The 14,617-nt window shown below is 50.6% G+C and overlaps 1 protein-coding gene across 1 annotated transcript in view; it reads right to left on the minus strand.

Annotated features, from left to right (window-relative positions):
- The window catches only part of LOC140193639 (endoplasmic reticulum membrane sensor NFE2L1-like), a 118,248-nt gene extending 108,117 nt beyond the window's left edge, over positions 1 to 10,131 (minus strand). Inside the window, 1 exon segment of the mRNA XM_072250800.1 lies at positions 9,221 to 10,131. Coding sequence (XP_072106901.1) covers positions 9,221 to 9,727 — 507 coding nt within the window. The 5' untranslated portion in view covers positions 9,728 to 10,131.
- Between the last annotated feature and the right edge of the window lie 4,486 nt (positions 10,132 to 14,617).

Raw genomic sequence — 14,617 nt, forward strand, 5'->3', positions numbered from 1 at the left:
GAGACCCTTCGTCAGGGCTAACTGAAGGAAGAGCTAGTAAGAGATTTGAAAGTGGGAGGGGGAGGGGGAGATCCAAAAGGATGGGAGAAGACAGGAGGGGGAGGGATGGAGCCAAGAGCTGGACAGGTGATTGGCAAAAGGGGATATGAGAGGATCATGGGACAGGAGGCCCAGGGAGAAGGAAAAGGGGGGGGGAACCCAGAGGATGGGCAAGGGGTATAGTCAGAGGGACAGAGGGAGAGAGAGAGAGAAAGAATGTGTGTATATAAATAAATAACGGATGGGGTACGAGGGGGAGGTGGGGCATTAGCAGAAGTTTGAGAAGTCAATGTTCATCTGTAATTAATTACCTGCTAGTTTTTTTATATAACTTTTAAAAACAACATTTGTACGTAAATGCTTAGCATGTTTCCTAGTGGTCACAGTATGTATAAGCAATTGTTCAGTGTATTAGCCTAGTGGTAACAGTTCTTTGCAGCATTCTGAAGTGTCCTGGAACCTTCTCTGCCTTATTTGGAAAGGGACGAAGGGCCTCCTACAACTTATTTCCACAGATGCCGCCTGACCCAATGAGATCTCCCAGCATCTGCTACTCTGGATTTCCAGCCATTGCAGAATCCCTCGCATTTACACTAGAACGATCAGCAAAAGACAGAGGTACTCAGAGCACTGGTTCCATTTCTGAGCTCGTGAAGTGTTATCGGTAGAAAGCACAAAAAGAAGAGAAGGCAATGGAGTCGGAAAATTTAAGTTTGTAAGTGGTGCAGAGGAACAGTCTGAACCAGTGTGGAATGAGTGAAAAACAGGTAAGCCAGCAAGGACAAACAAAGCATGACAGAACCTCTACTTTCTTAGAGGTTAGCACAGATTCGTCTCCATCACCATGCGCCGTGTCATATGACGTGGACAATCACAGTCTTTCCATGACCATGATCGCTCTCGGCAAATTTTTTCTGACAGAAGTGGTTTTCCATCGCCTTCTTCTGGGCAGTGTCTTTTTAAAAGACGGGTGACCCCTGGCTACTATCAATATTTTCCAGATTGTCTATTTGGTGTTAGTGTCACATAATCAGGACTGGTGACATGCACCAGCTGCTCATACAACCATCAGGCTTCAAGTGACCCTGATTATCAGGTGCTACACCTTGCCCAAGGGTGACCTGCAGACTAACGGAGGGAAGGAGTGCCTCACACCTCCTCTGGTAGGGACGCATCTCCATCTCGCCATGTAAACAGGGGATCCCACCTTGGGGTCTGCAAACCTCTTGCTTAGTGGCATATGAAAAAGATTGGGAACCCCGCAATAAATAAAACGGATCATGTCACCGAAAAGGGGTCTCAATGGATGAAGTGTCAAGCACCCTGCAGGTTGCATTACCGCCTGGACTGGAAACACCAATGCCCAGGAACGGAAAAGTCTACAGAACATGGTGGATAAATCCCAGCCCGTCACAGGAAAACCATTCAGCACATTTACAAAGAGCACTGCCATCAGGAAGGAGGTACAGGAGCCTCAGAACCCACACCACCAGGTTCAGGAACAGTTATTACTCAACCATAAGGGAGGAGGTACAGGAGCCTCAGGTCCCACACCACCAGGTTCAGGAACAGTTATTACCCCCTCAACCATCAGGAAGGAGGTACAGGAGCCTCAGGATCCACACCACCAAGTTCAGAAACTGTTATTACCCCTCAACCATCAGGAAGGAGGTACAGGAGCCTCAGGACCCACACCACCAGGTTCAGGAACAGTTATTACCCCTCAACCATCAGGAAGGAGGTACAGGAGCCTCAGGATCCACATCACCAGGTTCAGGAAGAGTTATTACCCCCCAACCATCAGGAAGGAGGTACAGGAGCCTCAGGACCCACACCACCAGGTTCAGGAACAGTTATTACCCCCTCAACCATCAGAAAGGAGGTACAGGAGCCTCAGGTCCCACACCACCAGGTTCAAGAACAGTTATTACCCCCTCAACCATCAGGCTCCTGAATAAAAGGGAATAACTACACTCACTTGCCCCCATCATTGAAATGCTCCCACGACCAATGATTACTTCAAGGACTCTTTATCTCATGTTCTCATTATTTATTGCTATTTATTTATATTTGCAGAGTTTGTTTCCTACTGCACGCTGGTTAATCTTTCATTGATCCTGCTATAGTTTCTATTCTATAGATTTATGGAAAATGAATCTCCAGGTTGTATACGGTGACATATGTACTTTGATAATAAAATTTACTTTGCATCTTGAACTTTGAGAAAGCAGGAACTGGGTATTAAATAGGAGTGATCAGATATGATATAACTAATGGCAGCGCAGTGCCAAATGCATTACTAACTTCTACATTTCTATCTCAAAGGAGATGGCAAAAACAATGGCATCCTTTCCCACAAAAGCATTAGGGAGGTACAAGACACTCCGAGGATAGGCACATGGGTGATATGTGAAAGGTACGCCTTCCCTCCGCTAGCCTGCAGTTCACCCTCGTAGCACCTGCTTAGCCCCCCGATCAGGGTGAAACCGTGGGATCAGGTGGTGGACGGTCGTACGAGCAGCCGGTGCAGATCACAAGTCCTGGTGACGCGACCACTGACGCCAGGCAATCTCTGCACAGTATTGATAATGGCTGGGGGTCAGTCGTCTTGTGAAGTCACTGCCCAGAAGGTGGCGATGGCAAACCACTTCCGTTAGAAAAATTTGCCAAGGACAATCATGGAGAGACGGTGATCGGCCACGTCTTACGACGTAATAAACGAACAAACCACATTACTGCGAGCTCCATCACATCAAGAGATTTACCAGCAGAAATTATTTCAGGGACACCCTCCTCAAAAAAGTTAACATACTCCAGGACTATACACACTATATGCTGGAGGAACTCAGCAGGTCAGGCAGCAAATACGAAAATGAATGAACAGTTGATGCTTCGGGCCAAGACCTTTCATCAGGACTGGAAGGGGAAGTTCGCCAGAATAAAAAAAAGGGGTGGGGTTGGAGGATAGCTAGGTGATAGGTGAAGAAGAAATCTGTCAGAAGAGTGGACCATGGGAGAAAGGGAAGGAGAGACACTAGGGGGAAGGTAGAGAGGTCAGGGCTCATGGGAACTCAGGGCCAAGACTGACTGAAGTTGCGGAGAAATTCCAGGGAAGATCTGACACTTCCAACAGAAGGACGTACCGGATATAGCAGTGGCAGCAAGCAAACTTCCCCGAAGAAATTCACTTCGCCAATCAAAGTCCATTTATGGCAGGACTCTGCAGATGCCCCTGGGGACTTACAATCCTTTCAAAGCCCGCAGAGCAGAGTGAGTGCTTATCAAGGGTAAACCTGATTTGCCATTTGCCGTGGTGTGTTGGCACAACATTAAAAAAAAATCCAATAAGAAAGTAGATAAAATTGAAGTTAAAGGTTAGAGATAATGGAATAAAATGTGAAGACATTGATGTTTGATGTAATGTGCAAAGGTCACATACCTATAGCTAGGATAGCCAAAGCTTTTTCAGTACTGTAGTAATTTTATGTACTGTACTATACTATTGCTGCAAAGCCAAAAAACAAATTTCACAACACGTGAGTGATGATAAACCTGATTCTGATCTGGGTCTCTGTTGTGGACTGGGAGCGGGAAGAGGAGGCAGAGAGAGGGGAATCATGGTTGGGAAAAGGAAGAAGGGAGGGGGAATCATGGTTGGGGAAAGGGGGAGGGAGAGGGGAATCATGGTTGGGAAAAGGGGGAGGGAGAGGAAAATCATGGTTGGGAAAAGGGGGAGGGAGAGGGGAATCATGGTTGGGAAAAGGGGAAGGGAGAGGGAAATCATGTTTGGGAAAAGGGGGAGGGAGAGGAAAATCATGGTTGGGAAAAGGGGGAGGGAGAGGGGAATCATGGTTGGGGAAAGGGGGAGGGAGAGGGGAATCATGGTTGGGAAAGGGGGAGGGAGAGGGGAATCATGGTTGGGAAAAGGGGAAGGGAGAGGGGAATCACGGTTGGGAAAAGGGGGAGGGAGAGGGGAATCACGGTCGGGAAAAGGGGGAGGGAGAGGGGAATCACGGTTGGGAAAAGGGGGAGGAAGAGAGGAATCATGGTTGGGAAAAGGGGAAGGGAGAGGGGAATCATGGTTGGGAAAAGGGGAAGGGAGAGGGGAATTATGGTTGGGAAAAGGGGGAGAGAGTGGGAAGCACCACAGAGACATTCTGTAAATGATCACTAAACCAATTGTTTGGTATCAGATGACCTTGCTTGGCATCTCAGGGCTGGGCGTGTCTGCCCCCGCCCCTAGCACTCCTCCTCTGCCACCTGTTCCTCACTCCTCCCACGGTGCCCCACCCTCACCACTCCCAACATCCTTTGTTCCCGCCAGGCTTACAAACTCACTCTCTGCTCTACATTGACAAATATAGTACTCTTGGGTATATGTACACACTTAGATATAACAGACACATAAGATATATTAAAGGCACCCGTTAGTCTTGCGAGACCATGGATCTGCGCCTGGAAAGTCTTCACTCTCCAGGGTGCAGGCCTGGGCAAGGTTGTATGGAAGACCGGCAGTTGCCCATGCTGCAAGTCTCCCCTCTCCACGCCACCGATGTTGTCCAAGGGAAGGACATTAGGACCCATACAGCTTGGCACCGGTGTCGTCGCAGAGCAATGTGTGGTTAAGTGCCTTGCTCAAGGACACAACACACTGCCTCAGCTGAGGCTCGAACTCACAACCTTCAGATCGCTAGTCGAATGCCTTAACCATTTGGCCACATGCCCACACAAGATAGATATAGCTATAGATAGAGATATATATATATATTACATAAGATATATATTTTACATATATACACACACACACATACAAACAGCATCTAAAGAGTTTACTGTCGCCCAACAATTGATACTAGAGCGTACAAACACAGCGATATCTGCTTCCACGCTTCACACTGAGTTTACAATTCAGTGATGGAGATAACAGATGGGCTTGGGGGCTATCTAGAATGGTTGATCAGATTAATCACCTGGGGGGAAAAGAAACTTCCAAAGTGGGGTGAAGTTTATAAGTTTAATAGTCCTATATTGATTCCCATAATGGAGCATTCGGAGGAGGTAGTTTGAAGGGTGGGGAGTGCCCACGTTGATTTTTTCCTGTCCTGGACACACACACACACACACGTCCAGCAGTAACGATAGACTGCAGCCAATGGCCAACAGTTTGCAGCAGCTTTCGTGTATTGTGTGAGGATATCATGGGGGGAGCACAGAGAATTTTATTTTTGCAGAGAGGAGAGTAAGCAGACGGCGGCGTCACGGTCACCCCCCACTGGAGCGCGTGGCCACACCTCTGGGCTGCCCCCACCCCAGCAAACCCTCGGACGGCTCTGCCCTTTGATGCGGATGGTGCATTTCACCGCAAACCCAAACGGGAATCCAATCTGAAACTAAACCTCGGGCGGAACGGGCGGAGGATGGGCGAGCTTTACATTATTTAGGGAGCGAGGGCGCGGGACCGGGCCCTCAGAGCTGCACCGATTTAACCGGAGCCCCAATTCCGGGACAATTTACAACCACTGTTGAGCCTGCTAACCCGCAGGTCTCTGGACCGTGAGGGGAAACCGCGGTGCCCCACGTGCGCACAGGAAGGAACCTGCTTACGGAGGACAGCGGAGTTGACCTTCGAACTCCGACCACCCCCACCCCCCCCCCCCGCACCCCGAGCTGTAATAGGGTCGCACCGACTGTGACGTTCACCGGTCGTGGCCGGCTGCCGCGCACACTCTATGTCTGTGCCGGGTTGGGCACCGAGTCTGCAACTCGGCCTCGTTTTTGAAAAAACAAAACAACTTACAAATGCTCGAGAAACGGCAAGGTCGCCACCCGATGAGCGGGGGAAGAGTAGCTGCACAGTTATTGCAACTAAGTTTGGTCTTGGGGGGTGGGGAGGGAGAAGAGAGCTACAGGGCAAACAGGAAGGAACAAACAAACTCCTTGCAGAGGACACCGGAATGGAATTCCGAAGCTCCAAGCTCCAGTTCAGGGAACTGAATTGCAGTTTCACTTTCTTGTCGAGATGGCATTATGCCAGAACCCACTGACAGGACTGGTGTTTAATGGACACATCAGACCCTGCAGTTTCAGTGTTCCCTCCTTGCCTTCAAGGAGAAGCTAACGACTTCCACTTGGCAAAGGCCCAGCCTGGCCCTAAAACCAGCAACCCGACAACACACCGCCCGCGGGCACAGACTGTGCTCTGCGGGGACATGTTTTGAAATATCTTCAGTGTACTGTCCGAGACACGGGCCCAAGAGGTGAACGAGTACAAGCCCAGTTGACAGCGGGGTGCACTGACACACCGCCGGGGCCGGCTGTGCAAGAGAAAAAATACAAGTAAAGTATGTCCAGAGATTGACCCGAGGAATGAAAGGGCAAACAGATGGGCGGGGGGGGGGGGCAACAGAGGGCCCTGCGGCCGTACTCACTGGAGTTTAGAAGAATGTAGGGGATCTTACTGAAAACTGTCGAATAGTGAAAGGGCGAGATAGATGTGGAGAAGACTAGAGGACACAGATAGAGTGGATGTGGAGAGGATGTTTCCTATAGTGGGGGAGTCTAGGACCAGAGGGCACAGCCTCAGCCTAGAATGATGTCCCTTAACAACAGAGATGAGGGTCCTCTTTAGCTAGAGAGTGGTGAATCTACAGGCTGCAGTGGTGGTCAAGTCAATGGGTATGTTTAAAGCAGCAGTTCATGTGCTCCTGAAACATAGAAGGTTCGGCGGGGGGGGGGGGGGAGGGGGACTTGATAGAGGTGTTTAAAATTATGAGGGGGATAGATAGAGTTGACGTGGATAGGCTTTTTCCATTGAGAGTGGGGGAGATTCAGACAAGAGGACATGAGTTGAGAGTTAAAGGACAAAAGTTTAGGGGTAACATGAGGGGGAACTTCTTTACTCAGAGAGTGGTAGCTGTGTGGAACGAGCTTCCAGCAGAAGTGGTTGAGGCAGGTTCAATGTTGTCGTTTAAAGTTAAACTGGACAGGAAAGGAATGGAGGGTTATGGGCTGAGTGCAGGCCGGTGGGACTAGGTGAGAGTAAGAGTTCGGCACGGACTTGAAGGGCCGAGGTGGCCTGTTTCCATGCTGTAATAGTTATGCGGTTATATGGTAATAGTCAGGACGTCAAAGATTATGGGGAGAAAGCAGAAGAATGAGGTTTGGGGGGGCTAGTAAATCAGCCACGATGAAATGGCAGAGCAGGCTCGATAGGCTGAATGGCCTGATTCTGCTCCTGTGCCTGTTCTTATGATCAAGGAACTGGGTTAAAGGTACGCTGCGGTAAAAATGTAAACGTCGCCACCCATTCGACAACAATCCAGACTCGTTGCACTGTAGAACAACAAACTGGTAAAGTCCCAAGCCTCTCCCCGTATCCTCCCACGGTCCCACAGAATAGGGTGTTTTATTGGGTTCTTTATCTTGTGCTGTATCAAAGCCACACCAGATACAAGCTGTACATGGATATCAACTGCACTTTGTCAACGTGTTACCTTACTGTAAATCGCAGCCAGAAGAAAGCCTGCAAGATGCTTGAAACCCAGAGCAACGCAGACGCAAAGTGCTGGGGGGGGAACTCAGCAGGCCAGGCGGCATCAGTGGTCCTCGACGTTTCTCACCCAACCTGGCTTCAGTTAGCCTCTTCCCCCACCCCTTCTTTCAATTCAGTTTTCCCTCCCAGTCCTGATGACGGGCCTTGGCCCAAAACGTTGACAGTTTTACTCTTTTCCGTAGATGCTGCGTGGCCTGCTGAGCTGTGTGTCTGTGTGCGCTGCTTGATCTTGCGTGCGTGTTTTTTGCGCTGCATCGGATCTGGAGCAACAATTAATCCGTTCTCTCTTCCACTTGTGCTGTGGTAATGGCATTAAACAATCTTAAATCTTCCAAGACAATAAGATCTATTACATCCCATATCAATACAGTATATTGATTTCCCAAAAAAATAACTCCCCTGCATCCTTATTCTTAACAGTAATATATTAAAAACGTTCCACTCCATTAGGGAAAGTAATGAACAGTTGGCACATTTGCCAAAAGGCCATTTTCTGCCCAGCAGAGTACAGTAGCAACTGTTTAATCCAAAAAGCCTCCTCAGATGATTCAACCACGATGCTAACTGAACAATCAGCACTCAAAAAGCACAGGAGACCGTGCAGACGCTGGAAAACCCAGAGCCACGCTCAGAAACGCCGCGTCCGACCTTTCGGGCGGAGACCCTGCAACCAGGCCCACTGCAAACCGGGTGCAAAGATGCGAGAACTCCAAGGACACTCGCATCTTCTTCGCAAACCACATCACAGCCTCAATCTTTGCACTTTTCAACTACAGTCTCTGTAAGAATCCACCCTCTCAAACCTCAAAGTGGCTGGATGGTCGAGTTAGGCTGTCCCGTCACTCATGGCTTTTGCAGACGTTTTGGAGAGCAATCTTTCTTTTCCTGAAAAGCAAGACCCTCCCTGTGGGGGACAGGGGCGTCCAACCCTTTTAAAGCAAGGGGTCCGTGGATCCCCCCGAACTGGAGCATCACTTGTCAACCGATGGGAGGCTTGCTTCAACTGGTAGCTAGTTAGCACGACACTGGAGGACGAGAGATCAGAATCAGGCCATTTGGCCCATCGAGTCTGCTCTGCCATTTCATCAATTTCCCCCTCCTCCCCAAACTCCTGCCTTCTCCCTGACTAATCAAGCAGCTATCAATCCTCTGCCTTAAATACACCCATCAAGCAAGGATCTAGCTCCCCCACTGATGGTCCCAAGCCCAGCTGCGAAAGGGGAGGGGGGGGCGGCGGCTGGGAATGGGGCGAGCAGACCCATCCTGTTTAGAAAAAAGATACACTTGTATCTTTTTCTGTTGTTTGTATCTTTTTCTGTTTAGAAGAAGATACAAACAACAAGCTATAAAGACCTCAATCAAGGGGGGAGGAAGATGGCTACACCTGGAGTCATTATGAAAAGACAGAGCTCTACTGTGGGCGGTGTATACCCCAGTGTGCGGATGGAAAGATCTCCCAACTTCTCTAGCATCCAGGATAGAACTAAGTGGAGTGGACGGGGGCACACCTGCAGATCGAAAGCAGTACATTTTAAAAATAAAACAAGTTGCAAATCTTATTTGTGGATAGGTCAAAAGGGGGGTACTGGAGGGAGGGGAGGGGAGGGGAATGGAATGGGGTTGAAATACCTCCTTGGTCAGCTCGCTGCTCATGGGCAATCCAACAGCCCCCAGGGTCTCCTCCAGCTGCTCGGCGGGCGACCCATTGTCCCTGCCGCTGCTCTCGGCCACCGCCGCCTCACTCACGCTGCCCGGGTTGTCCAAGGGCAGGGCGGGCTGCGAGGCCGCCACCGAGCTGTCGGCCTCCCGGCCGCCGTGGACCAGCCAGGCGCTGAGCTCGGTGCTGGGCACCAGCAGCCGGTCGAGGCCGCGGACGTCGTTGAGCAGCAGCCGGCGCGCCGTGAAGTAGTAGTCCAAGTCCACGCTCTTGGGGTGAAGGTCGTAGCCGCCCAGGCTGTTGCGCCAGTTGTGGAACTGGGTCTGGGTGTAGGCCGAGCTCTGGCCCAGGATGATCTCTCGCAGCGGGGGCAGCTGCGCGTTCAGGTACGAGTCGACGTCCAGCCGCACGCCCATCAGGCTCAGCAGGATGGTGAACTGGATTAGCCCCTCGGTGAAGTACTTCTTCAGGGGCAGCATCTTCGGGCCGAGGAGCGGGCCTGGGGTGGGGTGGGGTGGGGTGGGGGGCCCCTCCCACCGCTTCCCGCAAAGGCACAAAGAAAACCCCGGGCTTCCTTCACACACGCACCACCCCCCCCTTCTTTTAGTCTACCCCCCGAAATCTGCCGCCTGGAAGCCGGGAGGCCTTCAATGGAGACCCCCCCCCCCCCGCCCCGGTCTGGGGCCCGTAGACACAGACAGAGAGAAAGCTATCAGTCGCAAGGCCCCGAGCCTCGGGCTCTGTGTCTGTGCCCGCGGTGTTGTGGTCGCGTATTTGTTGTTGTGTGTATGAGAGAGAGTCCAGACGCTCCGCTCCTCACAAACGTGTCCGCCGGAGTCGCCGCCGCCACTTCCTCATCCTGCCTCCGGCCCGCCGGACTGACGCGGCGCCCGGCCAATGGTCGGGCGTCGCGTCATATCGGGCGTGGCCGCCCCACTCCCAGCGGGCCAATCAGCCGCCGGCGGTGAGGGAGGGAAAACAGATGGGAAGAGAGGGGGAGGCGTGGCCCTGTTGCTATGCGGCAAGCCGGTCTAGGCCACGCCCCTCCCCGGTTGGGGGGGGGGAGGGGCGTTGTCGGCGTCGCTCTTCGTGACGTGAGTTGTCAGTGAAATGGTTCGGGTGGGCCGATGGTTAACGTTTCTCCTCCTTCCCCCGCTCCCTCACACACCCACACCCACACACACACACACAGCTTGCAGGCCGATGTATAGATTTAGATAGCCCGCTCCACACTCCCCACCCGCCCCGGTGTTTGTAGACTCCACACGACGGCGCCCACCCCGCCCGCCGTCCACGGGCCGCCACCATGACTTGCACTTCTGCGGCGCATGCGTGTTGAGGGGGGAGGGGGGAGGGGGAGGGTGGGGGTCCTCCGTCGGCGTCGTCACGTGGAAAGGCGGCGCCATCTTGGAGAGGGGCAATCAAGACTTTGCCACGCACAGGAAAAAGTGTCGCTCGGGCCAATGGCCAACTGCGCATCCCATCAGCATCACCAGTGTCACATGACCAGATTTACTAGAGAAAAATATATAAGTGGAGCATTAAATTGCTACAATATTTATGAGAAAGAACACAGTTAGAATAAACAAGCAAATTCCGTTAAGCCAGACATCCCACCTCTCCCGGAAGTTCCGGGAGTCTCTCACATATTGATACCGGCTCCCTGATGCCCACAAATCTTATACAATATCCCGGAAATCAATTTTTTTGAGAGCAAGCGAGAGAGCGCGCACGAGAGAGAGAGAGAGCACGCGCCATGGCAGAGTGCTCCAAAAAAAAGAAAATATAAAACGTACATCACCCCAGACTACCCTAAACTGTACCCCTGCCTAATAGGGGTCAAAAATAATGACAATGTTGCTCACTGCACTGTTTGCAACAGTGACTTTTCTATTGCCCATAGTGGGTTAAGACTGTAAAAGACATGTTGAGGTGTGTTTAACAGGTGTCATTCGTTCATTGGCATAGCTAGCGTTATTTAAGCTAGCTGGCTAGCTGCTAAGGAGCAGATATCCCAACTCTCCCGGAAGTTCCGAGAGTCTCCCACAAATTGATGGTGCTACCTCCCTGAAATAAGTTTTTGCAGGGTGGGATGTCTGATTAAGCTTCAAAGTAAATTTGATTACAGTATCTGAGTGCATAGATGTCCATTGTAGTTCAAAGTGAATCAATCTACATGTATGTCGCCTTGAGATTTGGTTTCCTGTGGGCATTCAAAGCAAACCTGGAGAATAGTAACTTCGACAGGATCAGTGAAAGATCAACCAGAGTGCAGAAGTCTGTGCTAAGGCAAATATAAATAAGTGCCAATAAATAACGAGAACTTGAGATTAGAGAGTCCTTAAAGTGAGATTGTTGGTTGTGGGAACATCTCAGTGCTGAGGAGGCAGGTGTGAGTCCTGAGGCACCTGTACCTCCTTCTTGATGGTTGAGGGGTAGTAACTGTTCCTGAACCTGGTGGTGTGGGACCTGAGGCTCCTGTACCTCCTTCCTGATAGTTGAGGGGTAATAACTGTTCCTGAACCTGGTGATGTGGGTCCTGAGGCTCCTGTACCTCCTTCCTGATGGTTGAGGGGTAATAACTGTTCCTGAACCTGGTGGTGTGGGTCCTGAGGCTCCTGTACCTCCTTCCTGATGGTTGAGGGGTAATAACTGTTCCTGAACCTGGTGGTGTGGGACCTGAATCTCCTGTACCTCCTTCCTGATGGTTGAGGGGTAATAACTGTTCCTGAACCTGGTGGTGTGGGACCTGAGGCTCCTGTACCTCCTTCCTGATGGTTGAGGGGGTAATAACTGTTCCTGAACCTGGTGGTGTGGGTCCTGAGGCTCCTGTACCTCCTTCCTGATGGTTGAGGGGTAATAACTGTTCCTGAACCTGGTGGTGTGGGTCCTGAGGGTCCTGTACCTCCTTCCTGATGGTTGAGGGGTAATAACTGTTCCTGAACCTGGTGGTGTGGAACCTGAGGCTCCTGTACCTTCTACCTGATGGCAGCAGTGAGAAGGGAGCATGGACTGGGTGGTGGGGATCTCTGATGATGAATTCTGCTTTCCTATGATGCTTCCCGCACTTTGAGCCACACTGTCTAGCAACCCCTGCTTTAGGGAGCGTAATTTCTATTATTTCTTTTTACTGGACACTTGGAGGTGTATTATACATACATACATGATTTTTAATACTGAGTCAGTTCCGGAGTAACAATTATTTTGATCTCCTTTACACTTGTGTGCTGGAAATGACACTAATCAAGGTTGAGTTGCTTCCACAGAGTAGCCTTAAGGTTAATTCCATTGATGCTTCTGAAGGCTCAAGGCTCATGTGGTGGGAGCCTCATAAAATGTTAGACTGTACTGCCACAACAACTGTTGATGGCAAGTACAAAACAGTACACTGCTCAAGGTTCAAGATTGCTTATTGTCTGTCGCAAGCAAAGCCCTCTCCCCACCACTGAGCACACCTAGAAGGCGTCAGGGTCACTTTTTATTGTCATTTCAACCGTAACTGCTGGTACAGAACATTTCTAAAGAAATTTGGCCTGTCCCCTAAAACCCTCACTAATTTTTATAGATGCACCGTAGAAAGCATTCTTCTCGGGTGCATCACAACCTGGTATGGAAGTTGTCCTGTCCAAGACCGGAAGAAGCTGCAGAAGATCGTGAACACGGCCCGGCACATCACACAAACCAATCTTCCGTCCGTGGACTCACTTTACACCGCACGCTGTCGGAGCAGTGCTGCCAGGATAATCAAGGACACGACCCACCCAGCCAACTCACTTTTCGTCCCTCTTCCCTCCGGGAGAAGGCTCAGGAGCTTGAAGACTCGTACGGCCAGATTTGGGAACAGCTTCTTTCCAACTGTGATAAGACTGCTGAACGGATCCTGACCCGGATCTGGGCCGTACCCTCCAAATATCCGGACCTGCCTCTCGGTTTTTTTGCACTACCTTACTTCCCATTTTTCTATTTTCTATTTATGATTTATAATTTAAATTTTTAATATTTACTATTGATTTGTACTCCAGGGAGCGGGAAGTGCAGAATCAAATATCGCTGTGATGATTGTACGTTCTAGTATCAATTGTTTGGCGACAATAAAGTATAAAGTATAACGTATATAAAGTAGTAAAAATGAGGCAACGTTTTCCAGGACCATGGTGCTACATGAAACAATACAAAAACTACGCTGAATTACGTAAAACAACACAAACACTACAGTAGACTACAGTCCTATCCAGGACTGCATAAAGTGCACAAAACAGTGCAGGCACTACAATAAGTAATAATAAATAATAAACAAGACAATAGGCACAGTAGAGCGCAGTAGGTTGGTGTCAGTCCAGGCTCTGGGTATTGAGGAGTCTGATGGCTTGGGAGCAGAAACTGTTACATAGTCTGGTCATGAGAGCCCGAATGCTTCGGTGCCTTTTTCCAGATGGCAGGAGGGAGAAGAGTGCTGTCACAGGACAGCAGCATCCATCATCAGGAACCCCACCACCCAGGACATGCTCACTTTTCCTGCTGCCATGGGCAAAAAAAACAAACAGGAGCCTCAGGTCCCACACCACCAGGTTCAGGAACAGTTATTACCCCTCAACCATCAGGAAGGAGGTACAGGAGCCTCAGGTCCCACACCACCAGGTTCAGGAACAGTTATTACCCCTCAACCATCAGGAAGGAGGTACAGGAGCCTCAGGACCCACACCACCAGGTTCAGGAACAGTTATTACCCCCTCAACCATCAGGAAGGAGGTACAGGAGCCTCAGGACCCACACCACCAGGTTCAGGTACAGTTATTACCCCTCAACCATCAGGAAGGAGGTACAGGAGCCTCAGGACCCACACCACCAGGTTCAGGAACAGTTATCACCCCTCAACCATCAGGAAGAAGGTACAGGAGCCTCAGGACCCACACCACCAGGTTCAGGAGCAGTTATTACCCCTCAACCATCAGGAAGGAGGTACAGGAGCCTCAGGACCCACACCACCAGGTTCAGGAACAGTTATTACCCCTCAACCATCAGGGAGGAGGTACAGGAGCCTCAGGACCCACACCACCAGGTTCAGGAACAGTTATTACCCCTCAACCATCAGGAAGGAGGTACAGGAGCCTCAGGACCCACACCACCAGGTTCAGGAGCAGTTATTACCCCTCAACCATCAGGAAGGAGGTACAGGAGCCTCAGGACCCACACCACCAGGCTCAGGAACAGTTATTACCCCTCAACCATCAGGAAGGAGGTACAGGAGCCTCAGGACCCACACCACCAGGTTCAGGGACAGTTATTACCCCTCAATCATCAGGATGGAGGTACAGGAGCGTCAGGACCCACACCACCAGGTTCAGGAACAGTTATTACCCCCTCAACCA

The sequence above is a fragment of the Mobula birostris genome, unplaced genomic scaffold (genome assembly GCF_030028105.1).
Source record: "Mobula birostris isolate sMobBir1 unplaced genomic scaffold, sMobBir1.hap1 scaffold_659, whole genome shotgun sequence".
Lineage (NCBI taxonomy): Eukaryota > Metazoa > Chordata > Chondrichthyes > Myliobatiformes > Myliobatidae > Mobula > Mobula birostris.